This window comes from Pyrus communis, chromosome 7, assembly GCF_041283825.1.
Source record: "Pyrus communis isolate YQ-2024b chromosome 7, ASM4128382v1, whole genome shotgun sequence".
NCBI lineage: Eukaryota > Viridiplantae > Streptophyta > Magnoliopsida > Rosales > Rosaceae > Pyrus > Pyrus communis.
The window spans coordinates 24,744,107-24,769,766 of NC_142571.1; the positions used below are offsets into that span (position 1 = coordinate 24,744,107).

The following is a 25,660-nucleotide window of genomic DNA, read 5'->3' on the forward strand; positions in this document are numbered from 1 at the left end:
ATTGTCGAGAAAAAGTTATGCAACAAGTTTTTTAAGTAGAGATTTGTTAATATGCTTGGAATACGGAGTGATACACCACATGTCATTATATAAGTAGAGGGAAATTTTATTTTTTAAGTGTTACTCTACTTGTATAAGTGTAATGTCATATGGTGTACCACTCTATATTCCGAATACATTAAAAAATTTCTAAACAGTTGAGATGTTTAGTAAGGTAAAGCCGTAACTTGACCTAACTCATCATTATATACTTCGTAAACTTGAATTGCAGCACTGTAACATAGGAACAATTGTACCCATATATGCAATTTACTAATTATTTTTAATTTTAAAACCTTGAACTAAACTAATTAATTTATGCCGAGTAAAAAAAAACAAAAATTAATCCCAAGAAAAAACAGGCAGGAGGGGCTGCGGTAGTCGATGAATAGAACCCTAAAGGACCTCTTTGTTGGAACCAAATCCTGGCCGTCATTTCTCGTATCCAACGGCTCAGATTCCTCCACCGCTCGTGCTTATCATTGCCTCTTTCTCACTTCACTGTCTCCCGTCTCCCTTCTCTCCTTCGTCAAAAAATGGCTGAATCCATATTTTTGATCATCTAAGCTTTCGATTGTCGTCTCACTCACCACAAAAATCGACACTTTAAACTATTCTTTTCAGCAATTCTGAGAAATGGGTTCGTAGTTTTTGATAGAGAAAATCACTTTATCCGATGTTTTGGAGCATTCACATTTGTTTTGTAGCCTAAACCCGAGCTGAAAGTTTCAATTTTTGTTCACTTTTCAGTGGTTTTTATTCGATTTTTTTATGATTTTTTTATGTTGTTGTTGTTGATTGTATGATATGGTCACCGATACTTATTCGATGATGTCCGACATGTCTATGAAATCGATGTTGAAAAGCGGCGAGTACAATGAAGATTTGAGCATGTTGATTCGCGAACGCCAGCACGAAGCAAGTGAGCGGGAGAAGGAACTGAATATATACAGAAGTGGGTCGGCGCCGCCTACCGTGGAAGGTTCGTTAAACGCGGTCGGTGGCTTGTTCGAGGCGTCCTCGCTGTCGGGTTTCACGAAAAATGACAGCAAAGGGTTTGCAACCGAGGAGGAGCTTCGCGCCGATCCAGCTTATGTGAATTACTATTATTCCAATGTCAATCTCAATCCGCGGCTTCCGCCGCCGCTCCTTTCAAAGGAGGACTGGCGTTTTGCGCAGCGGTTGCAAGGCGGAGGTGGAGGTTCGGCGGTTGGAGATAGGAGGGTAGGTGGCAGGAGTGGTGGTGAAGGGTCACTTTTTTCTGTGCAGCCGGGGATTGGAGGGAATGAGGAGAATGGTGTGGCGGCGAGGAAGGGTGCTGCGGAGTGGGGCGGTGATGGGTTAATTGGGTTGCCGGGGTTGGGACTTGGGAGTAGGCAGAAGAGTATTGCAGAGATTATTCAGGTTAAGTGTTAGTAAAGTTTTTTTTTTTACTGGTTTATATGATAGCTTGTTATCTTGAATGTTGAATGTTGTTTGCCTTAGGATTATATGTATTCATGTTAGTTTTCTTGTTGTAATAAAGTTTGATGAGCTTAAGCTTATTGGAGTATCAAGTGATTAGATGTCATCTCTAATTTGTGTTTTATAAAGGCTTAGTCTTTACGTTTCTTCGTTAATTTTTTTGCTTATGTTTTGTATTTTGACCATTATATGATGATCACTCGATAGCTAGCTCAGCTCCTCTAAGTAGGGTGCGCCTTTCGGTTATCCTGATGAAATGGAAAAAGTCAATGATTACTGCCCTTGACAGGGTTCTCTAAATCGTTAGCCGATGAGACTAATTCCATGAGATGGAAGTGCTCATTGGGACGAGAGATTGAACTAATTCTCCTGATACTGGTTCAAGTTGTTTTAATTTATCAGGTTATTTTCTGTAGACACTGATATTGAAAGTGGAATTGTTTTTCAGTAATGCTTTCATCTTCCTTGTTAGTTATAATTTTCATTTTGCATAAATGTTTCACCAGTAAAATATAAAGTAAATTGGAATGGAAACTCTTTCTGCTTAAGGTATTTCGATGTAGTGGTCTTTTTGTTGTGCGCTTGTTTTTCCTGGTTAAGTTTGATTGTCTGCTACAAATTTTGCAAAATATAAATTGAATTTGTTTATCAGATATGCTGTCTAAAACTCTTGATATTTTAATGCAGGATGATATACATAACACAAATGTCTCAAGGCACCCTTCTCGTCCAGCTAGCCAGAATGCGTTTGATGTTGATGCTTCAGATACCCAGTTTGCCCATTTACAGGGAATGTCAGCTGTTCAGAACGGGGGTTCATCCAGTTCTCACACATATGCTTCCGCTCTGGGTGCTTCATTGTTGAGAAGCAATACACCAGACCCTCAGCTTGTAGCTAGGGCTCCTAGTCCTCGAATTCCACCAGTTGGTGGAGGAAGGACTTCCTCCATGGATAAAAAAGTTGGCAATGGTCAAAACTCATTCAATGGTGCCTCGCCCAATGTGAACGAGTCTGTAGATCTGGCAGCTGCTTTATCTGGTATGAACCTGTCAACTAATGGTAGGATGGATGAGGAGAATCATGCACGATCACAAATTGATAATCACCATAACCGTTATGATATGCAAGGTGATCAGAATCATAATAAACAAAATTCGTACTTGAATAAGTCTGATTCTGGGAGTTTTCATCTGCATTCTGCTTCCCAATCTTCTAACAAGTCTTATCAGAATATGGCAAGAGGCAGTGGATTTGGTAGGGATCTGAATAGCCCTTCATATATGTCTGATGATCTAGTTGATATTAATAATCCTGCTGTATCTTCTGCAAACTCATACTTAAGAGGACCTGTGCCAACTCATCATGGCCGAGGAAGCTTACACTCCCACTATCAGAATGTAGACAATACCTCATTTCCGAACTACGGCTATTCTGGTAGTCCTTCGTCTCCATCCATGATGGGTAGTCCCCTTGGTAATGGTAGTTTACCACCCTTATTTGAAAATGCTGCTGCTGCATCTGCAATGGGTGGCTTGGACTCCGGAGCATTTGGAGGTATGTCTCTAGGACCAAATCTGTTGGCAGCAGCCGCTGAATTGCAGAACATTAGGGTTGGAAATCATGGTACTGGGAGTGCTCTTCAGGTTCCCATGATGGACCCATTGTATGTTCAGTACTTGAGATCAAATGAATATGCAGCTGCACAGCTTGCAGCCCTTAATGATCCCACAAAAGATAGGGAAGGCATGGGTAGTATGTACATGGATTTACTTGGTTTGCAAAAAGCTTATTTGGGGCAATTCCTCTCACCCCAAAAATCACAATTTGGTGCTCCCTACGTTGGCAAGTCTGCTAGCTTGAATCACGGTTATTATGGAAATCCAGCATATGGGCATGGGATGTCTTATTCTGGAACACCATTGGGTGGTCCCCTTCTTCCAAACTCTCCTGTTGGACCTGGTAGTCCTGCCAGGCACGGTGAGCGGAACTTGCGCTTTTCTTCTGGGTTGAGGAACATGGGTGGAGGTCTCATGGGAGCTTGGCACTCCGAAACTGGTGGAAATTTGGATGAAAGTTTTGCGTCCTCTTTACTAGATGAGTTCAAAAGTAATAAGACTAGATGTTTTGAACTTTCAGAGATTGCAGGGCATGTTGTTGAGTTCAGGTAAATATTTGTCGCTGTTTCTTTAAAACTTTGTGCCTTATATGTTTCCAGATATCCACAACTTAATTCACTCATATAATACCTTGAACAGTGCCGACCAGTATGGAAGTCGGTTTATTCAACAGAAACTTGAAACTGCCACAATTGAAGAAAAGAACATGGTTTTTGATGAAATCATGCCGCAAGCCCTATCTCTTATGACCGATGTGTTTGGTAATTATGTGATTCAGAAGGTACCTTTTCCCCTTAGTTTGATTTGCCTTTATGTGCTATGTGTTCTGTGTATTAGCATGTCCATGATATGCAGTGGTTTAGTGCCTGAATGAAAATAAGTTTTGCAGTTTTTCTTTTATATGTCTGACTTTTGCACTTTGAGTTCAGTTTTTTGAATATGGAACTCCAGCACAAATAAGAGAACTTGCGGACCAGCTCACCGGGCATGTGCTGACCCTTAGCCTTCAAATGTATGGCTGTCGAGTGATCCAGAAGGTATGTATAGTTAGTTGACTGAAGACAGTAACTAATTTATCATATTGATATTCCCTTGCAAGTTTTACTATCTGGCTATCATACAAACTTAGAAGGATTACCTTCTACATATTTGTATGTGTTGCAGGAGACAAGATAAGTATCTAACCTAATATGTTTGGGGGTATCCCTGGAAATTATTTGTTAGTAAAACGAACAAACTTTTTCAGTCTGTTAAGAAAACTCCATTTAATTTTGGGTTTTCTCAAGTTTGAATTTCATGAGTCACAACAGTTGAGCTCATTGTTCTTGTACTTCCTGGGAATCGGAATACGACCTAGTAGATATAGATCATCTAAGATTTTAGAGAAAAAACATAGGTTTCTTACTTTCATAATTATGTAGATTCTTTTCTTTTTTAGGTTTCGAGGAAAAATAAATGGTTGATGATATCTATCAAATCACCAGAACTCGGCTTTCATGTGCTTTCATTTTGCTGTTCAGGCTATAGAATTTGTTGAGCTGGACCAGCAGACTAAAATGGTAGCTGAACTGGATGGTCATGTTATGCGTTGTGTTCGTGATCAAAATGGCAACCATGTTGTTCAGAAGTGTATTGAATGTGTACCTGAAGATGCCATCCAGTTTGTTGTTTCAACTTTTTATGATCAAGTCGTGACACTCTCAACTCATCCATATGGTTGTCGTGTCATACAGGTTAAGAACCTCTGCTTTCTGACTCACGCCTTCATACTTTTGCATATGCCTATTGATCATATATGTTGGATATGTTGAAGATAAATGATTATGAATGCAACTATCGCCATTCTAAATGGTATAGTAACTTTGATTTGATAGAGAGTTTTGGAGCACTGCCATGACCCCAAAACGCAGCAAATAATGATGGATGAGATTTTGCAGTCCGTTTGCATTTTGGCACAAGACCAGTATGGAAATTATGTCGTGCAGGTTTGTTTCATTTCTAAGAAACTTTTGTCACTCTACCTTCTTATTGTTAAATAAAATGAGCCCACAGTGGTTAGATGGAATCTGTTGTGAAGTATCAAACAGACCTCTTAATTTAATCGACTAACTTTCATTGTTGGATGTTATTTTGGTTCTTATTTTATACAGTATAGAGGTTCAAATTTGATTTCTCTACATTCTGGTCTCACCTTAAGCTCAAATTTTTTTGGGCTCTTCATGAATTTGTGACTTCACTTAACCTGTCAATAAAGTTCCGTATCATACTAATAATGGGACTGTTAGTGTCCATCATGTTCATTCTATGGGCGTGATTCCAGCCTTTTCATCAGTCACAGTTCAATTTAGCCTGGATCTGGAGTGTTAAAAAGAATAATACCCCATTGGTGAGATAGGGTTCTTGATATTAGTATCAAATAGAGCTCTCTATTTAAATGAGATGATTTCAGCTCCAGTCCACCCCTCGCCCACCAATTTAGTGTTTTCATATTTGTTTTCTCTGAGCTATGTTTATACACCTTACTTGGCTTATTGATTGAGTTTATGCACCCATACTTGATTGTTTCCTGGTGCAATTTATTAACTCAATACGGTTTTGTTTGCATTTACAATGAGTCGAAAGACAAATAATATATTTGGTGATGATCTGTGGAAGTATAGTTTGGTAGATGCTGTTGTTGATTGAACCGTAATCACATGCTTTGAACTGTTACTCAGAGAGTTACCTCCCTGCCTCTGGTTTTGTACCAGAGCCATTACATCAGGTTGATGACATAATATTTTTTTAAAAGAGGTAATAAATGTTTTATACCTTTGGTCCTTTGTGCTTTATAAACTTGCTGTAGATTTCAGAATAGGTTTGCATAAGCCAACTCAGAAACCGTAAAAAAAAAATAAAAAAAAAAGCTGCCACTACAACTGATCCAATGTCCCCCAAGTTGGTAGCTTGACGTTTACCTCAAGGGCGTGCATGTAATAACTGGTTTCGTGAACTTTCTTTTTTTACTTATCCCAGAAAGGAGTTGTGGATACTTTAAATTGTGGTTGAATTTGGAAACAACAATATGTAGCCTTTGCTGTATAAAGTAAATTATGTGTTTTGTTCTTCGTTTACATTGAACTCAGTTTAACTGATTGTAATTACTTTTACAGCATGTGCTGGAACATGGAAAGCCACATGAACGGTCATGTATAATTAAGGAACTAACCGGGCAGATTGTTCAAATGAGCCAGCAAAAGTTTGCGTCAAATGTCATAGAAAAGTGTTTAAGTTTTGGAACTCTTGCTGAACGGCAGGCCCTTGTAACTGAGATGCTTGGTACCACTGATGAAAATGAGCCCCTTCAGGTTTGCTGGTTACTATAAACTTTTTAGTGCGGTCAATGCCTTCTTTCATTGTATTATAATTTTCTGTATTTTTTTTATTTATCTTTACTGCTTTTCTTATCTCAATGTGCAATCTTCTAATAATCGGGTCAAGTTTGCGTATTTGGGTTTCCCGAACTAAGTGGGATCCTTTTCAAAGTGCTGAAGAGAGTCAACGTCTCTAATTTTTGGGGATTTTATGATAATACTCATAATACTGTTACAATTTGAAGTAACTTATCTATACACATCCGAAGCTCTTATGATTACTTTTATTATGATTATGCTGTTACCTGAAATGATGGTTTCTTAGGTTGAACTTTTGAATTCATTTGAATACTAGTGAACTCGTTGGGTTTACCTCCAGTTATTATCTTTGATCAACAGCTATCTGTTATATCTTATGACACATAAAAGTTAACTGTTACCTCTAAAAGTCTCAACGACAATTTGCCTCATCTTTGCGAATCATTTGCTTCTTGATGCATCTAGCTGTTTCGGCAAATTATTTGGATCGTGTCCTTAGTATGTAATAAAGATTGAACAATGTGCTAGTAATGACTATTCAAAGCTTGAATTTGTTAATGCATATCATTTTCTATTTTTAGTAACATTGCCTACTTTTCGAATGAGGTCGACAAACTTTTAAATTGTGATGGTTTTTCAGTTTGTTATTATCAAACTTTCCAAATACTACGTGGCTCTAGGAAAATGATTTGCCAGGGATTGGTTTTTAAGACGGTAATATGCATAGACTAGGGTCTTTCAATATCCTTGCTTATTCTTGTTCTGTTTGAATTTAGGCGATGATGAAGGATCAGTTCGCAAACTATGTTGTACAGAAAGTGCTGGAAACTTGTGACGATCAGCAACTTGAACTAATCCTTAACCGAATTAAGGTTCATCTGAATGCTCTGAAGAAGTATACTTATGGGAAGCATATAGTTGCACGTGTAGAGAAACTTGTTGCTGCTGGGGGTACTTTTTCGCTATCTTTTTACTTCTTTATACTTATTGATTGTTGTTTCTAGCATAAATAATATGATTTTCTAACGTAAGATGTATTGTTATTCCTCGTTCATGTTTGGATTCTTATGCTACTGATATATGAATCCGGGTTTTCTCAAATTGCTAACAAGGTGCCCAATCTTATGCAGAGAGGAGGATTAGCATTCTGGCTCCCCAGGCATCTGCTTCTTAGATGGGGCACGGGAACGAAGTTGTACAGCTAACTGAGGATAATGTGAGCCCCTCTGTTTCATACATGTCAAGTAAAGGCTCTGTCTATGTATTGAGATGGATAAGGCTCAACGGAAATAAAGATTGTTGGTTGTACTTCAAACTGTACATTGTTAGTTTGAGGGTATACCTTAGAGTAGTCGCGGCTCAGACGGTGAACACACCTGAGGCCCCCTGCAGAGGAGATAAATTTAGTGTACAAGTTTTAAGGGTGTAAAAAGCGAGGCGGTAGTAGAATTTGTGGTCGTGACTGTACAAATGTTTTACCAGGTGGAGTCCTCCATAAATTTTTTTGATGTATGGCACCCTTTTCATTAGTTTTCCTTATTTTCTAATCAACTTTTTTTTTCTTCGAATAATTTTTCGAGTTCGGATTCCATTTACAGATTCATTATGTGATGCTGTTGTATGAAATCTCAAATGTTTCGTTTGCCCCTTAACGAATGTGCATTGATATTGTCGTAAATGCATCAACAACGTATCAATAAGTTTCATTAACTCATTTGCGACAATGATATCGATAGGTAATCCATGACATACCAACAAAGAACAGACATCGGTTCCATACCGGACTAGATTCTAGTTAACCAAATATAGAAACTGGAGCCAGCAACAAATTTTTGTTCAAAGAAACTGAAACCACAATACCAAAGAACCAAAGTAATACATAGCAATGACAATACAAGAAAACCCCACCAAACCTACCCAGCATTTTGCATTAGGGTTTGGTCTGCTCAAATCAACCATATTTAGGAGGGCAAAACGTAATGACATACCTAGGAGCCGAACAAGTCTTAAGCCCTGTAGATTCATCAAAGGCGTAGCTATAAGCCCTAGGACAAATAGCCTTAAAAAGATGCCCAAAAACAGTAGGCTTGCAACTCTCTGGGTCTGCAAACTCCCCTCTGCAGCAATACCGGTCCGATTTCCCGGCCAAGCAAGCGCTCTTGCACCCCACAACCCTACCTTGTTTCTTGACCACCAAGGCAAGCGGGCAGCAAACGTTCAAGTCAGCCTCACAGGCAGCAACTCCACACCCACCACCGCCGCCACCACCTACTGGCCTCATCGAAACTGGCACATTGAAACCGTCAACCAAACTCACATCGTAGTAATGCAAGGCGGATTTCGAGGTTCCGAGTGTCATTTCAACGAGTGTGGCTGGAGGGACTCCGCCGAGTCCCCTGCATTGTAAGAGCCCGACACAATCACCCGTTTGGCATGTGCCTTTGCCGGTTTTTTCATCAAAGCAGCAGCCTTGCCTGCCCCATAGTCTGCCTGACCAGTTTTCGGGGACGTTAAGGACTTGTTGCTCGCCGCTGGAGAGGTGGAAGCCGCCGTCTTGAGGTGTTGTGTGGCCTGCATTGCCAAGGATTCCGGGCCATATGCTTTCCTTGCAGTTGTTCACTATGATGAGTTGAGTCCCATCTGCACACAACAATGCTATTTGTCAATCTAAAATTTACAGAAACCACCAAATAAGGAACGTTCAGCGTTCGATTCTCTCCGATGTAACCGAAAAATTTCGCATAAAAAAGGAGAGACAATTTGATCACCTGTGAAGGAGAGGGAGATGAGAAAGGAGAAGAGGAAGAAGATTTCAGGTGAGATTGGCATTTGTTCATATGAGCAACGGAGATGTGAGTTTGGTAACTGGGAGGCTCTTTTATTTACTACGTGTGGAAAAGTGGAAAGGGGAAGGCTCCTTCTTTCTCGCCATCACGGAAAGGAGTGGTAACTTTGCGAACAACTGCACATGCAATGGCGGTTTGCAAATTGCAAGAGTTCTAGATTTTCCTTCTTATTAAAAAGACTAGCAGATGCCCACACTGTGTAAACAATTTAATTTAATTTAATTTAATTTTATTATTATTAAAAAGTGTGATTAGTTTTTAAAATTTAAAAAACAAATCAATTATGAAAAAAATGAAACAATGATGGAGCAGTTTCTTTTAACGCCGGTATATTTTTTTATTTTTATTTACTTTTTAATTTCATAATAAGGCATGCTATGTTTACATGGTTGTGTTGTTGGCGTACAAAACAACAAAATTTATGTGCAGGTAATTACTAACTTTCTCATGATTTCCATTTTTGTTCAGTTTTGGTGAGAGGTTAAAATGGTAATATGATAGAATTTTGGTTGATAAATATGATTTCATTAATAGGTAATTTGAATGAGATTGATATTAATTGAGCCATTGAACGTGAGTTAGACGAGTTGATCAAAACATTACGCTTGCATTTGCACTTAAATTTGAATTTTTCTTTCTATAAATCTGAGTAGTTTAGTCTGTTAAACAAAAAAGCTACCAAGGTATTTGTTACCTTTTGAGATAATTCGAAAAGCTAAAAGGAAGCCATCCTACAAAAGCTTGAAGGAGGATGACATGATAGTTCACATAACCAATGATGCTTTCCACTTTTAGAATAAGTTTATCCTTTTTTGTACTAGAGTCCCTTTATAATAGCAGTTCTGTTCATGTGGATTGGATCTGTGAGCGTCATGAAGCTTGTCGATATAAAAAGAGGATTGCTTTTTAAGTGAAAAAAAAGTGAAGAGATGATGTTTGGGAAATAATGTGTATGAATAGTTCCAATAAGTAGGTTCGGAGAAAAAAAGAAAAAGAAAAATATTACATGAAACAAGTGCATTTCTTTGTTTTTTTATTCATTAATTCTTTGATCTATTTAATCCTGAAACTACAACAATAATGAAGATGTGCATGGTGAGAGGGAGTGCAAAAATCACTTCTCTCTAGTCATGTAACATCCCACATTACCCAGGGGAGTGGATCATGTAAGCCTTATATGTATATTCTCATCTTTACCTACCACGAGGCCTTTTGCGAGCTCACTGGTTTCGGAGTTCATCGGAACTCCGAAGTTAAGTGAGTTCGCGCGAGAGTAATCCTAGGATGGATGATCCTTTGAGAAGTTCTCGTGTGAGTTCCAAAAAATAAAACCGTGAGGGCGTGGTCAAGGCCCAAAGCGGACAATATCGTGCTACGGTGGAGTCGAGGCCGGGATGTGGTGGGGGCCCGGGCCGGGATGTGACAATTTGGTATCAAAGCCAATCCCTGGCCGGAAGTGTGCCGACGAGGACGTCAAGCCCCTAAAGGAGGTGGATTGTAACATCCCACATCGTACAGGAGGAGTGGATCTTGTAAGCCTTATATGTATATTCTCATCTCTACTTAGCACGAGGCCTTTTGGGAGCTCACTGGCTTTGGAGTTCATCGGAACTCCGAAGTTAAGCGAGTTTGCGCGAGAGCAATCCCAGGATGGGTGCTTATTGGGAAGTTCTCGTGTGAGTTCCCATAAACAAAACCGAGCAATCCCAGGATGGGTGCTTATTGGGAAGTTCTCGTGTGAGTTCCCAGAAACAAAATCATGAGGACGTGGTCGAGACCCAAAGTAGACAATATTGTGCTACGGTGGAGTCGAACCCGGAATGTGATGGGGGCCCGAGCCGGGATGTGACAAGTCATGTGTACCATGTACATGGAATGAAAAATATAAACACAGAATTGAACAATGTTATAGCTTTTATACATGTTTTCTCACTTGAAATGTGAGAAATCATGAATCGGGGAGCAAAATAAGGAATCAATACAGATTAATAAGTTGATTGTAGAAATTGAATTACTGATTTAATGTTACGTTTGGTATGCGGAAAAAAAAAATGTTGGGGAATGGGAAAATGTTGCATTTCCCATGCATAGTAAGTTCAGGCTTGAGAAATGATTTTCCGGCCTATAGAAAAATTGGGATAAAGTGAATCCTTCCACCCCCTTGGTATTCACTTTCTTTCCTCAAGGAAAAAAAAAAAACATTAATTGGTATCTTTTTACAACAAATATGTCCTCATTGACAATTTAAAATGCCCATTAGATCCCAAAAAGTGATAATATTAACATTATTTTTCATAAATTCTTTTAGCGTACTAAACATAACCATATGAAACTCACTATAAACGTGTTAGTAAATACTTAAAAAGTCATTAACTGAAGTAATTTCAAAACCCATGTTTCATTAAATGCTAGAAGTTCATAATCAAAATAATTTTGATACCCATTTGACGTAAATAAACATCATTAATTCTAGTTTTGTATTCATCAATTAATGTGACTTGCAAACTGTACAAAATAAAAAACTACGAAAAGTCAGCCAAAAATTTTACATACTAAACAATGTAATTAGTGAAATTATTTTTGAATTGAACAAAATAAAGAAATTAAAAAAAATATTGTTAGACAGAACGAAATAGAAAACCAGACTTAACTACCACGAATCGCCGGTTCACTCAGTTTCCCGCGGCGGCCGGCTCGAGTTTAGAGTACAATCACGGCTCGTCAGCCGGGCAACCGGAAGGTTCGGTTTCTCGTTATCCAAAACCGCTACAACTAATACCTGACCGGGTCTTTCGGACAAAAAAAACCCAAAAATTCTAAATAATGGCCAAAATAACCGGTTGAGCCAACCCTAACCGGTCCATCCGGTCTCCTCGCCCCCTTCTAACCTCCCTAACTCGGTTCTGTTTCCCTTCCTCTCTGTTTATCTGGAAGCATTCAAACCAGAAACAAGTAAGCTCTCTCTCTCTATCTCTCTCTCTCTCTCAATTTTAATTCAATTAATTTAATTGAGTGTATTATCTGCTTCATTTGGTTGCTGGGTTTCTGTTAATTATTTGGTTTAATTCTAATTAAAGAAGAAAGAAGAAAGTTCATGTCTTTGTTGTAATGGGTTTTGGCATTTTTGCATAAACTAATTAATTCTCAGAGGTTTTAGCCATGGCGTCGGGTCTGGTAATGGAGCCCGTGCCGATAACGTCGCAAAAACACGACCCGGCATGGAAGCACTGCCAAATGTTTAAGATTGGGGAGAGGGTTCAGCTCAAGTGCATATATTGTAACAAATTGTTTAAGGGTGGTGGGATTCATAGGATTAAGGAACACCTTGCCGGTCAGAAGGGTAATGCTTCAACTTGTCTGCGAGTTCCGCAAGATGTTCGGGCTCAAATGCAGCAGAGTCTAGATGGGGTTGTGGTGAAGAAGAGGAATAGGCAGAAGCTTGATGAGGAGATTACTAACATTAACCCCTCACCTCATGGTGAGGGGGAATTGATTGCTGTTCAGAATGATGTGAGCAATGGGGTACAGTTGATTGGAGTTCCCGAAACGCTTGAGCACAAGGGGTTGTTGGGGAATCAAGAAGGAATGACAAGTGGGAGGAGTTTGGAGAGAAGGAAAAGGGGGAGAGGCAAAAGTTCTTGTGCAGGACATAGTGCTCTTGTTGTTAGTAATAGTGTTGCGTTAGGTCCTCCAAAGGTGAACAATTTTGTTCACGAGGCAATTGGAAGGTTTTTGTATGATATTGGGGCCCCTCCAGATGCAGTGAACTCTGCATATTTCCAACCGATGATCGATGCAATTGCTTCAGGTGGTTCAGGGGTTGTGCCTCCTACGTACCATGATATTTGCAGTTGGATATTGAAGAATTCAGTTGAAGAAGTGAGGAACAATATTGATAAACATAGGGAAACATGGGGAAGAACTGGTTGTTCAGTCTTGGTCGATCAGTGGAACACAGAGTCAGGTAAGGTTTTGCTAAGTTTTTTGGTGTACTGTCCTGAAGGAACAGTTTTTTGGGAATCTGTGGATGCATCAGACATTATAAATTCATCGGATGCCCTTTATGAACTGCTTAGGAGAGTGGTAGAAGAAGTTGGAGTAAAAGATGTGCTGCAGGTGATTACTAGTGGTGAAGAGCAATGTATGGTTGCAGGGAGAAGGTTGACTGATACTTTCCCTACGCTATATTGGACTCCATGTGCAGCTCGGTGCTTAGATCTAATGCTCGAAGATTTTGGTAACATTGAGTGGATAAATACGGTCATTGAACAAGCAAGGTCCATTACAAAGTTTGTGTACAATCATAGTGTAGTGTTGAATATGGTCAGAAGGTCCACTTTTGGCAATGATATTGTAGAACCAGGCGCCACTCGCTTCTCAACAAACTTTACAACACTAAAACGACTGGTTGATCTAAAACACTGTTTACAGGTTATGGTTACTTCACAGGAGTGGATGGACTCCCTATATTCAAAGGAACCGGGGGGAATGGAGATGTTAGATCTTATTAGTAATCAGTCATTTTGGTCCTCATGCATCCTGATTGTTGGCCTGACAAATCCTCTCTTGCGGGTTTTGAGAATGGTTGGTAGTGAGAAGAGGCCTGCAATGGGATACGTGTATGCTGGAATGTATCGGGCAAAAGAAACAATTAAGAAAGAACTCGTCAAGAGAGAGGAGTACATGATATACTGGAATATCATAGATCAACGATGGGAACAGCATTGGTGTTCTCCTCTTCATGCTGCAGGCTTCTACCTTAACCCCAAAATATTTTATAGTTTCGAAGGAGATATGCATGGTGATATCCTCTCACATATGTTTGATTGCATCGAGAGATTGGTTCCTGATACAAAAGTCCAAGATAAAATCATCAAAGAGCTAAATTTGTACAAGAGTGCTGCAGGAGATTTTAAAAGGAAGATGGCAATTAGGGCTAAAGACACTCTGCTTCCTGGTGAGGGCCTAATCTTTTCGATTGTTTTGTTATTTCTAACTTCTGTATCATGACTTAGCTCGCAATGATTTAAGTTCTAGCACATTCGAATAAAGAAAAACTAACTAAAAGTCCTCAAAAACTTTAGTTTTAATCAAAAGGACAAAATAAAGGTCTAAGTGAATAGTACCAGGAGTGACTTTTTAGGCTAAAAATGTCCTTAACGTTAAAAGTGAACAGTACCAGGAGTGTTTCATTAAAACTCCCTTCGAATAATCCATTCGATATACATTCGTGCATGCTAACTGCTAAGTGAGATAAATATTTCTGTTCCAATTCAAGTAGCATATATGACAATATAAGCATTTTTATGTATTAGATCAATTCAAGCCTTCAATTTTGTTTACTGCCAGTAAAACGGAAGCTCTTTAATCTTTTGGGTGTATTTGGTGTAACCACGATGCCAAATTACCTTTCTTCCACATATTGAAAGTATTCTTGGAACAGAAACTGAACTTGTCATCATTGTATTCTATTCTTTGTTTTTGAACCTCTCACGTTTAGCTAATTTTATCCACAATGTACTTTTGTCTTAGCTGAATGGTGGTCAACATATGGAGGAGGTTGCCCAAATTTGACACGCTTGGCAATCCGAATTCTCAGTCAAACTTGCAGTTCGATTGGGTGCAGGCGAAATGAGATTCCTTTTGAGAAAGCACACAACACAAGGAACTGCCTTGAGCGTCAACGTCTCAGTGACCTTGTCTTTGTTCAGTATAACTTGCGACTGAAACAAATGTAAGCACAAAGCAATACTGTTATGGAATTAAGAATGGCGGTTTAAAAATAGTGGGGAGAAATTCCTTTCCTTTTGCTAATAATAATTTTTGTTTCCGCACAGGGTTGATAAGAACAGCGAACAAGATTTTATGGATCCTATATCATTTGAAAACATTAGTGTGACAGAAGATTGGGTTACCGGGAAGGACATGTGCTTAGATGACAATGGTAGTTTCGATTGGATGGAACTCGATTCAACCTCTGCCAGCACAATGCTTTTAGGGCCGTCAAATGATGATGCCGATGACTTGGGCTCTGGTAATTTTATACTTGGAAGTGGACAATTGCTAAAAATCAAATGAGCTTTGTTCTTAATCACATTGTACACTGATTAACCTTGGTCTATATATGCAGGTTTTTATGATTATGAGATCTTTAGTAGAGCAAAACACGGTGAAGAGGAAAATGTTGAAGACAATGTAGAAAATCATTAGAGCCTTATCCATGAGTAAGTTATCGACATCAAGGACCCATGGTTACGAATCATCGCCTTGTAGTTTGCAACCGAGCAGAGGAAGATGTCGTTAAGTAGATGTGCATGTTGTGTCTGCAAGATTTTGTAGCCTCCACACAGGTTGTTTTCATTTTTAGAGTGTAGTGCATTGTAGCTGATAATTTTAAGCAGATAGTTTGTAGCAACTAAAATGTTGTTAGAAAGATGAAATTTCCAATCTAGTTCTCGTCCAGATGAAATGTAAAAGTATTAGAAAATCTGTTCACTCTATCTTGGGTAAATTTAAAATTAAGCTGGTTTTATATGTGCTATGTTTCATACTACCAGTTTCTTTGAGATCGAAGAAGAAACGGGGTTTTCTACAGTACACTCGTGTATGAGGTGATACCAATTAACGCAGCAGAACAAAAAGAAAATCATTTAAAACTTAAAACACACCAAGAACACGACCTCTAAAAATATTATTAGTCGTATATCATTTTATTGTCAAAATTATTAAGCCATGTAAATTATGCGTCTAACACAGGTGCATTGTAGAACTTTTGAAGAAAACGAAGTCCTTTGGGACTTGAAAATATTGGATATTACCTTATGGTATTTAGAGAATGTGACAATGTATCTTCCTTGTTTAAATAAAAATTTCATTGCAAAGATTGTTTAATTAATTTAAGATCGGAGTCTACTCCCCTTCATTATGTACATTCGAACATACTTTTTAGTTTTTACGCTACAATAACGTACTGTCAATTTCCGCAGCCTACTTCCTCCTTCGAAATAACATCGTAAGAGAAGATGTAGGGTTCTTCTAATCCTTTTGGGCAGTCATCTAGCAGCCCGGTTAGGTCCCAATCGGTATTTGGGCAGACTTGCAGCGCAAGTAACAATCCTTTTGCTCCCAAGACTTTTGGTTTTGGCTCGCAAATAGGGAGTTCCACGTTTGGAGGAACTTCAACTGGTGTATTTGGCGCAACTCAAGCTTCTTCACCTTTTCCTTCCTCCACAACTTTCGGTCATCAATATCGTCACCAACTTTTGGAAATATTAATACAACGCCTACTTTTGGACGAACTTCAACTTCTAGTCCTTCATCTTCACCTTTCGGTGGTTCATCAGGTTTTGTCAGAAGCCCGTGTTTGGAGCATTTCGGTCCAAACCTGCTCAAACAAGTCCTTTTGGTGCTACCACCACCCCATCCTTTGGTGCTGTAAGTGGTCCAGCCTCTGGTGCTACCCTCCACCCTCCGCTTTTGGTGTTATAAGCACCCCAGCTTTTGGAGCAACAATTTCCCTTCTGACCTAAAAAAGAAAATTGAATTCCCTAATTCTGATCCTTCTGAAAATCAAACCTAGCTTGAACCAATCATATGGTCTTACATGTTAAGATTAAAATTTAGATAAGTGAAGGTATAAACTAGTGAAATTTATAATTTCACATTCGGGTTCATATTAACCAAAGGAAGAAAGTCCATGGGAGAAACGATAGAGATATAAGGCAGCACAACAAGACTAAATACAAGATTACACTACACCAATCCAACATACGAAGACAATGCAACAACATTAATTGTTTACCCTTAACATCCTTACAAAAGTGCTTCTCTCCTCCCTCCCTCCCTCCAATTATAACCTAAAAGAAAAGGACTTAAATGTGTACAAGCAACTTCCATCATCACTCCTAGACGTTGGATCAAAGTTTTCTGCAGTTGGATCAGTACAACCTTCAGGAACTGGAACATTCACTTGCTGCGCTGCTTTGCCTGCACAAAGACCAATTATAAAACCTTTAAACACACACATATTTTTTCTTTTTTTGGTGAACCCTTGTACATTTTGTAAATTTACCAAATCAAGCTAATGGATGCAAACCTCCCACAGAGGGATCTAACCGTAGAATGTTCTATCTGTCCATAGCATCTGAGTTGGCATCACCAAGAGCAGCCTCGCTCAAGTACTTATCAGCCAATTGAACTCTCTTCACATTCTCTTGCTCTTGGATAAGCATGTTTCCGTACTCGAGGAGCTTTTCGATTGTCATCTTCGGCTGCTCGAAAGTTCGGGGTCCTTCCTTTGAGTTCACAAGCTTCTTCCCAATGCCCTCCACGCCAACACCCGAAATCCACTTCCTCACTTCATCATCGTAAACCCTAGCCCTCGAGGCACCAAAGAAATCTGCAAAATCATGACAGAGGGTCAGAATGACTATCTGATAACATAACATGTCAAATTGTATGAAGACATGACATACAATGTCTGACTATCTGATTATATAACGTGTCAGGCTGTTTAAGGTACAGGAAAAACATTTAGCATACCAATAGATTGGCCCGGGAAGGTGTCAACAAGCTTGACAATGTCTTCCTTAGCAACATTGTCACTCCTGAAGATCCCAATGCAGACTCCAATGCAATCTTCGCGGGTGGGAGCCCAGTAGAACTTCTCCATACGGCCGTCACGGATGAGAGGAGCGTAAAATGTTGAGAAACCGTTACTGGTGACAATGATTGGGACACGGGGGTTCTCCTCCTTGTTGGACATACCCGGGAGCTGGACGTTTGTCGGGTTATCAGCAATGTTCATGAGGGTGGCATTAACCATTTGGTTGTTGACCGTGTATTGGGTGGTTCCACCAAGCCGACCAGCTCCTGCATCAAGATCGTTGATGAAGAGTGCACACATTTTACCCTTCTTGATAATGTCGGCCGCTTCACGGTACCTTTGCCTGATCAGATTCGCGGGTTCTCCTGCGTTTCCACTTTCCAATTCATTCTCCGGCACTCATCATGATAGGGCCGAAAAAATGTCATCAAAAAGCTAGGCTGAGTAAGAAGCAAACTTACCTGACCAAGTGACCATAAACTAGTTAGTTCAGTTTTTAGTTTTAAAAAAAAAAAAAAAAATTGGGAACCAAAATATCAAGCCAAATTTTGAAAACTCATTGAAGTAATTTTCAATTGAAAAAAAATATCAGTTCTAAGAAAAAAGTTACTAAAGAAATTTTCTGTTTAAATAAAAAAAATTGATAACAAAAGCGAAAACTGGAAAAAAAAAAAAAAAAAAAAGTTATCAAACGACTCCTTAGTTACTTAAATTTCCAATGTTGACATTTCGAGTCTAACACATGGATAATTTAAACTGAGTGACGTAGAGAATGTGTGACAAATGTACTAACCTGATTCCCATCTTGGCAAAGACAAGCTCACACTGGAAAAGATTTAACTTGACCCTTGCCTCCCCAAATACCCAAGATGAGAGGAACCTGCAAACAAAATTAAGTGATGATTCAAGTTAAGTTCCTGCAATTAATATATTTTTGGAAGAAACTCATAGTTAAATTTTTGATAGTGATATTTACCCGATGTTAGGAAGGGTCATGTTGGCAAAGTTGTACTTACTCAAGAACCATCTCGTTACCATGTTAACAGCTGTAATAACCCGAAACTTGGAAACAATTATATCGGTCGTGGATTTGGCAACGTGAAATATTCATAAGAACATATATGATCTATGAGCTTACTGTAGGAGTTTTGACATCCCTCTTGTCCCACATCGGGCAACAGTGGTTTTTCACTAGCCTTTATATAGGCTTATTCCTTCTTCTTAGTAATTAAAATTTGGACCATTTGGAAATGGATTGAAGGCTTGGGCCTTATGGTTGTGTGAATTAGGCTTGATGATTATATTATAATATTAATATTAATTAATCAAGACAAGGGGGCACTTGGGGCCAATGAATTAAAATTAATCTGATTAATTAGTTTTAATTTCGAATTAAATTTTTAATTAAATTAATTAAAATATTTTGATTAATAGACACAACTCTTTGGAAAGAGTTGTATAGCTTCAGATACATCCAAAACATGTTTGAAGAGGTATGAAAGAGTCTATATAACTGGAGTCCTCAGTTCCATAAAAAATCATCTTTTCTTCCTCCTTGTCTTCTATACAACAGTTCCATAAAAAATCATCTTTTCTTCCTCCTTGTCTTCTATACAAAATTTCCAGAGAGTAAACACACAAAGCAATTCGCTAGAATTCTATATTCCAATACGGGTTGTAGAATTAGGTAGTTGTATCCTGGTCGAGTTAATATCATTCAAGTTAATATCATTTTAATTTTTTGTATTTATTGTGTAATTGCATTCTGTATTGCAAGTATTTTTGAATAATAAAGTATAAGTATTTCGGTTTTGTATTTCGGTTATTTTATTGTTTCTAAATTGTTCTCCAACAATTTACTAAGAAGAAGGAATAAGCTTATATAAAGATTAGTAAAAAACCACTGTTGGCAGATGTGGGACAAGATGGGTCTCAAAATGCTCATGATGGCAAAGTGAGTTCCGGCTCCTTGAGGTGCTTGGTGATGAAATTGAGGTTCCATCATAAAACCAATTGGCAATATGAGGAGTAGCTCAAGATCATATAAGCACATAGCAAACCTTGTCCCTCACTGATGTAGGACAACTGTCAACACACCCCCGCACGCGTGGTGGATTTTCAAGCCTACATGTGGACAACAGCTGAGTGACATGGAGCGCATGTGGCCATTTGGCTTCACACGAGGACAACCCACTCTGATACCATGATGAAATTGAGGTTCCACCATAAAACCAATTGACAATATAAGGAGTAGCTCAAGATCATATAAGCACATAACAAATCTTGTCCCTCACCTATGTGGGACAACTCTCAACACCTGGAAGAGGGAGTCCACCGTACCCTTTCCTCTTGTGATGTCTTGTTGGTCATCGGAGGTGTCGAAGGCAAGGCCTCTCCATTTGTCCTTGTTGGCTTTTCTTCTTCCACCTCCGCGACAATCCTGAGGCTTCCGGAGGAAACCTTGGAGCTGGTGAACCTTGAGTTCACTTTCTTCAAGGTGCTTCCCAAAAAGGTTGAGCTTGGAACTGAAGCATTGCTGCTAGAGCCATTCAGGCTCAGCTGCATTAAAGTGCAACCAGTATTATTGTGATCAACTTCCATACTGATCACAAACCCATGCCTAATTGTTTCCCAAACTCACATAGGTATGAATAACTTCCCTTTCCCAAAATATGAATATGAAGTATTTATTAAGTTGATTCTTGGTTATATATGTAGTTTGGATTCATAGGACAACATAAGTATTTATCTGGAAGACTTGAAAACATTAGCCTGACAGAACATTACCCTAAGTAGGTAACTAAAATATAATTAATGACAACCAACCACTGTTTAGCTTCCAAGCAGGAGATTGTACATACAACGCGCACACAAAAAAAAAAGAAAAAAGTTAAGCCACAAAATAGGCGGAAAAGGTGTAATACCGGTGCTCGGTTGACAGCTCCAATGGTAGAGACAGCAGTGGCCATGATCTCCGTCAGATCAGACGGTTGTTTTCTAGTGTGAGTAACAGAGAGGAGGGGGCACTTCCGGTTGCCTGCAAGCACAGTATGCTATTCTTGTGTTTTGGAGGGAAAAGAACTGAGAACTGGTTTGTACTTATGGTACTTGTTTTTTAGTGCAAAGAATTTGAAATCGTTTGGATTTGCTTGTTGAATGGTTTGAGACCATCGAATCAAGATTGCCTTGATGACACGTGTCAAACAAGGAGTGCATGGAAACTCAGTCATTTGACTCATTTCTTGGCACTTGAGGTTAGTGTTTAAGCTCTCTTCTTCTACACAAAAAATTAGGCAATTTTTGTAACAAGAAAAAGTAAAAATTAGACAATTTATTGGCTACAGAATTAGAAGAGACTGGAAAAGCCCATGTCTACCATTGTGGGGTTTTATTTTGTTGTTTTCTTATAATGGAAATGCATGGAGAGATCTAGCTAATTCCGGTTGGAGGTTGCGGAACAGAGTCATGTCCAAATTCTTTTGGCTTGGGTTCCTCCTCCGTCTAGGACTTTACGTTAAATGTGAATGGTGCTAGGCTTGGTTCTATTGGGGTGATTGAAACTGGAGGATTAATTAGAGATTAACACAGTGATTGAATCACTGGTTTTATTGCTAAAAAAGGAGTTGGGGAATTTCACATCTTATCGTGAAGGCTGATTCTGCTTTGGTGGTCTCTCACATTCATGGTTCCCCTAGCCTTAATCATCCTCTATGCGGTCTTGTCTCGGATGCAGAAGTTTGATCAAAGAGAATTGGAGCTGCAATTTGCAGCATGTTCATAGAGAGCATAATTTTGTAGCTGACGGGTTAGCTAGCCAAGTTGGGTTTAAATAGTGCGATGAATTTTCAAGAGCTTGCGGAGCCTCCTCCTTGTTTAGTTAAAACTCTTTCCGATGACTGCTCTAGCGTCGCTAGAGCTAAACTAGTTGTTCCTTAGTGTTTTTCTCTCTCTTTTCTTCCATGTTACAGAAAAAAAAAATGCATGGAGAAATAAGGTGCACCATGAATAAAATTTGTGACTAGCAACCATTCATTTCCTTAAAAAAATGGATTTGTGGAAGAATTTTAACAAAAATGTTTGTGTTATGCTAGGAGCCTAGAGCACAAAGTTCAGTCAATCAAAATGTTTACAGAGTTCAAGGCCTAGATCAGATCATATTGGGCTGGCTATTTTGTTCCTATGAGCTAGAGTCATGGCCTCATAAATCTACACTGAGAGCAACTCCAGTGTTGGAGCCCTCCCTCCTGGCAATACACTATTCAATCCACCTAATGAACAGTAACTGCCCTTAATGAACAGTAAGTAGCCCTGGCAATAGAATTTGCATCTCCACCGTTACACTTCAATAGCCCTGGCAATAGGCAATAAAATATTAGTATTTTTTTTATTTATAAAATAATACAAAATAATTTTAATTGTAATATCGGATAAGATTTTTAATCGTTCTCGTTGCGCCACGTGTCATTATCCGAAGTATTATTAAATAATATGTTTATGTTATTTTATTTGGTGTGTTTTATTATTTGGTATGTTTATGTAATTTTTTTTATGTTTATGTTTATGTAATTCTTAGTATGTTTATGTTTATGTTTATGTAATTTTTTTATGTTTATGTTTATGTAATTTTTTTATGTTTATGTTTATGTAATTCTTAGTATGTTTATGTTTATGTTTATGTAATTTTTTTATGTTTATGTTTATGTAATTTTTTTTATGTTTATGTTTATGTAATTCTTAGTATATGTAATTCTTAGTATGTTTATGTTTATGTTTATGTTTATGTAATTTTTTTATGTTTATGTTTATGTAATTCTTAGTATATGTAATTCTTAGTATGTTTATGTTTATGTAAAGGACTTTTAATTAGAACCATGGACTTTTAATTAGAACGATGGACTTTTAATTATTTTATACAAGGACTTTTAATTAGAACGATGGACTTTTAATAAATAACTTACCAAATTAATTTGAATAAGGTAGATGATAATGAGAAGGTATTTATAGAAAAGTAAAAACAATTTTTTTCAGATATTTTTTTGAATTTTTTTGAATTTTTTACAATTTTTTTGAATTTTTTATTCAATTAATTAATCTCTGCCGTTGGATATAAAATTTTTTTGAATTCCAACGCTCCAGATTGTGCCACGTGGCACAACGGTAACTTTTCATATTTTTAAAACTATTTTTTCATTTATTTTTTTATTTATAAAGCATTTTAATATCCACCGTTGATCTCAGATCGAACGGTGAATATTAAATCTGACTTAATTTTTTTTTTTTACCGTTGAGATCTAACGGTCCACATTAAGTGACCGTTAAGATCTAACGCATCATGGGAAGCCACGTGGCTTCCCAACGGTCATTGACAAAACCCTTTTTTTTCTGATTTTTCTGTCGGGACGCGCCCCCACGCGCGGGTGGGGTGCACGCGCCTGACACAAAAAAATAAAATATTAGGCTGACGCCACCCTGGCGTCAGCATGACGTCATCCCCACCTCGGGCTCAAGGGCTGGCAAATCCCTCACGGGCCCTTTGCTCGGGCCTCCCCCTTCCGCCGGGCTTCCTCATGCTGGAGGCCTGCCACCGGCCCTCGGGCCTTTGTTTTGCACACTGTCCCCCGAGCAATTTGCTACGGTGGGAATGCTCTGATAACAATCTCTAAGGGCATGTTTGTTTGCCCTTATTAAAGTTCACTGGACTGAATTGCTTTGCTAAGACTACTAATCCAGTGTTTGATGCAAACTGGACTAAACTTAAATGAGCCTACGTTGGACTCGTTTCGACTAAGTGCTTCGCTAGTTCGTCCTAGTGAGACCCCCCAAAAAGCATGGGATTCCTAATCCCGTCTCCAACATCGTTTGCACACCCTTGTCGTCTGCAACTCCGACTCCCTTACCCATGCCCAGATTTCAAACCCACTGCCTAAATCTCAAAATCAATACCTAAAATTCAAAACAAAAAAATGCAAAACCCCTATAATTAAGCACCTGCAGACGAATCCTCCATACATATTCAAAACAAAAAAAAAAGGCAAAATCACCAAAAAAATTTGAGATTTCCTAGAAATTAGTGAAGGTGTTGGGTGGGGCTCCGATAAATCCTCTGCACAAATCTTTGCATAAGGAAAAGAAGGGGAGAGTGGACGAGGAAAAATGGGAGAGGGAGGGAGAGAGTGGGCGGAGGAAAATAGGGAGAGGTATACAGAAAGGAAGAGAATTCTAGAAAAATGGTGAAACAGGATACAAAGAGGGAGAGACTGGTTGAGGAAAAGAGGAATGGGTTAAGATGATTTTAGAAAGAAAAAAAAATGAAAAGATATCGGGTATTAGATAGAGATGATTCTAGAAACAAAAAAAATGATAAATTCATAATAAACTATTAATAAATAAAGATTAAATAACATAATATTTGAGTCTTTTAGTTATCCTGCTTCTTAGTCCGACACTGCATTAAGTTAGTTCAGCTTAATCTAGTCTGAGCCAGTCCAGTTTAGTCCTTTAAGCTAGTACAGATAGTCCAATGCAATAAACGCATCATAAGAGTCCTAACCTGGCCCATACTTCAAGACTATTGACCATTTCACTCATTAACACGACATAACACAATTTGATTGTGCAGATAAAACTCATCAAACTATTACAAGTGGTGGATTGCTTGCAATCAAACCTTCCTCATCTCTATAGTGTATATTTTTGTATAATATCACTTGCAACAAAAATAAAAACTCTTCCAACAAGCTAGTAACTTCATACGGCTTTAACCACTTATTTAAACCTACTGCACAACATTTTTCATAATCTGAACCGACAATTCTCTAGGTTATCAATGAAAAATAATCTGGGCAAGTTTCATTAAAATTGAGCACCATCATTCAGTTTTCCGACTGCGACCTGATAAATAGATAAACAATAAAATTTACAATAGTAGTTAAAGGGCTAAATATTTCTGATTGAGTAAATTATTGTAAGAAGGATCTATCAATGAGGACCAACAAAATGAATGATTCAAATCAAGAGACCACTTTGTGGAGCGGGCTTAAACGAGTGATTAGTATCGTATTAAATTATTAATTAATTAGCGCTTAAGCAATGTTTTTTCTGCAACCTTTTAACTCGTTATCACGACCACACGTCTCAATTTCACAAGTAGAAATCTTTAATCATATGAAGACATATATAGACTATTTCAAAATTTCACTCATTAAAACGACGTGAGAAAACCTATGTTCCATTCTAATCCTGTATATTAATTGGGACTATATATAAAGGAGAAAACTTATGTTTGTCAGTTATAATACTAATATAAGTATGATAAGTAATGCTACGTACTTTTACCACATTATTATGGGAGCATTTTTCCTCATCATCATAACTATGGTGTATATTCATCATACACCTGATCATCTGCCATATGTCATTTCATAGAACTCTAGTTAATTTTCATGTTAAATATTACTTTTTGAGTTTTGATAAAAAATTAACTAAGATTATGTGAAAGGATACATGGTAAATGATTAGGTGTATGGTGAGCATACACCATATTTTATGGTGGTGAGCAAAAATGCTCTCCATTATTATATGATATTATTCATCACCTTATGCGGCAATTTACATGGACATGCCACATCTTTAGTTTTAATTTTATTATCTGTATAATTTAAACACATTCTTTTAAATATATATATATATATATATAT

General features: G+C 38.2%; 3 protein-coding genes and 1 pseudogene across 5 annotated transcripts; 2 read left to right on the top strand and 2 right to left on the bottom strand.

Annotated features, from left to right (window-relative positions):
- Window positions 1-453: 453 nt before the first annotated feature.
- Window positions 454-8,083, top strand: LOC137733606 (pumilio homolog 1). The gene is made up of 9 exons (XM_068472738.2): window positions 454-1,443; window positions 2,191-3,668; window positions 3,760-3,901; window positions 4,050-4,157; window positions 4,641-4,853; window positions 4,995-5,105; window positions 6,273-6,467; window positions 7,289-7,463; window positions 7,643-8,083. The coding sequence occupies exons 1-9, from the start codon at window positions 847-849 to the stop codon at window positions 7,684-7,686; spliced, it is 3,063 nt and encodes a 1,020-aa protein (XP_068328839.1). The 5' UTR covers window positions 454-846; the 3' UTR covers window positions 7,687-8,083.
- Window positions 8,084-8,341: 258 nt separating this feature from the next.
- On the bottom strand, window positions 8,342-9,466 carry LOC137733608 (thaumatin-like protein). Its single transcript, XM_068472739.2, has 2 exons — window positions 9,281-9,466; window positions 8,342-9,152 (listed from the first exon to the last, which is right to left on the bottom strand). Exons 1-2 carry the CDS (start codon window positions 9,339-9,341, stop codon window positions 8,464-8,466), a joined length of 750 nt encoding a protein of 249 aa, XP_068328840.1. The 5' UTR covers window positions 9,342-9,466; the 3' UTR covers window positions 8,342-8,463.
- A 2,718-nt stretch (window positions 9,467-12,184) lies between these two features.
- On the top strand, window positions 12,185-15,892 carry LOC137735296 (uncharacterized). Of its 2 annotated transcripts, none has more exons than XM_068474710.2 (5): window positions 12,185-12,310; window positions 12,507-14,315; window positions 14,891-15,092; window positions 15,196-15,392; window positions 15,489-15,892. In XM_068474710.2, the coding sequence occupies exons 2-5, from the start codon at window positions 12,518-12,520 to the stop codon at window positions 15,566-15,568; spliced, it is 2,277 nt and encodes a 758-aa protein (XP_068330811.1). In that variant the 5' UTR covers window positions 12,185-12,310; window positions 12,507-12,517; the 3' UTR covers window positions 15,569-15,892. The 2 variants fall into 2 exon arrangements, with proteins under 2 accessions (XP_068330811.1, XP_088552787.1); XM_088696661.1 differs by having other exon boundaries at window positions 12,265-12,310; window positions 12,516-14,315.
- A 1,157-nt stretch (window positions 15,893-17,049) lies between these two features.
- On the bottom strand, window positions 17,050-21,111 carry LOC137734438 (ribulose bisphosphate carboxylase/oxygenase activase, chloroplastic-like; annotated as a pseudogene). Its single transcript, XR_015964446.1, has 5 exons — window positions 20,888-21,111; window positions 20,258-20,522; window positions 17,900-18,382; window positions 17,474-17,756; window positions 17,050-17,344 (listed from the first exon to the last, which is right to left on the bottom strand). The product of XR_015964446.1 is annotated as a ribulose bisphosphate carboxylase/oxygenase activase, chloroplastic-like (transcript).
- Window positions 21,112-25,660: the final 4,549 nt, after the last annotated feature.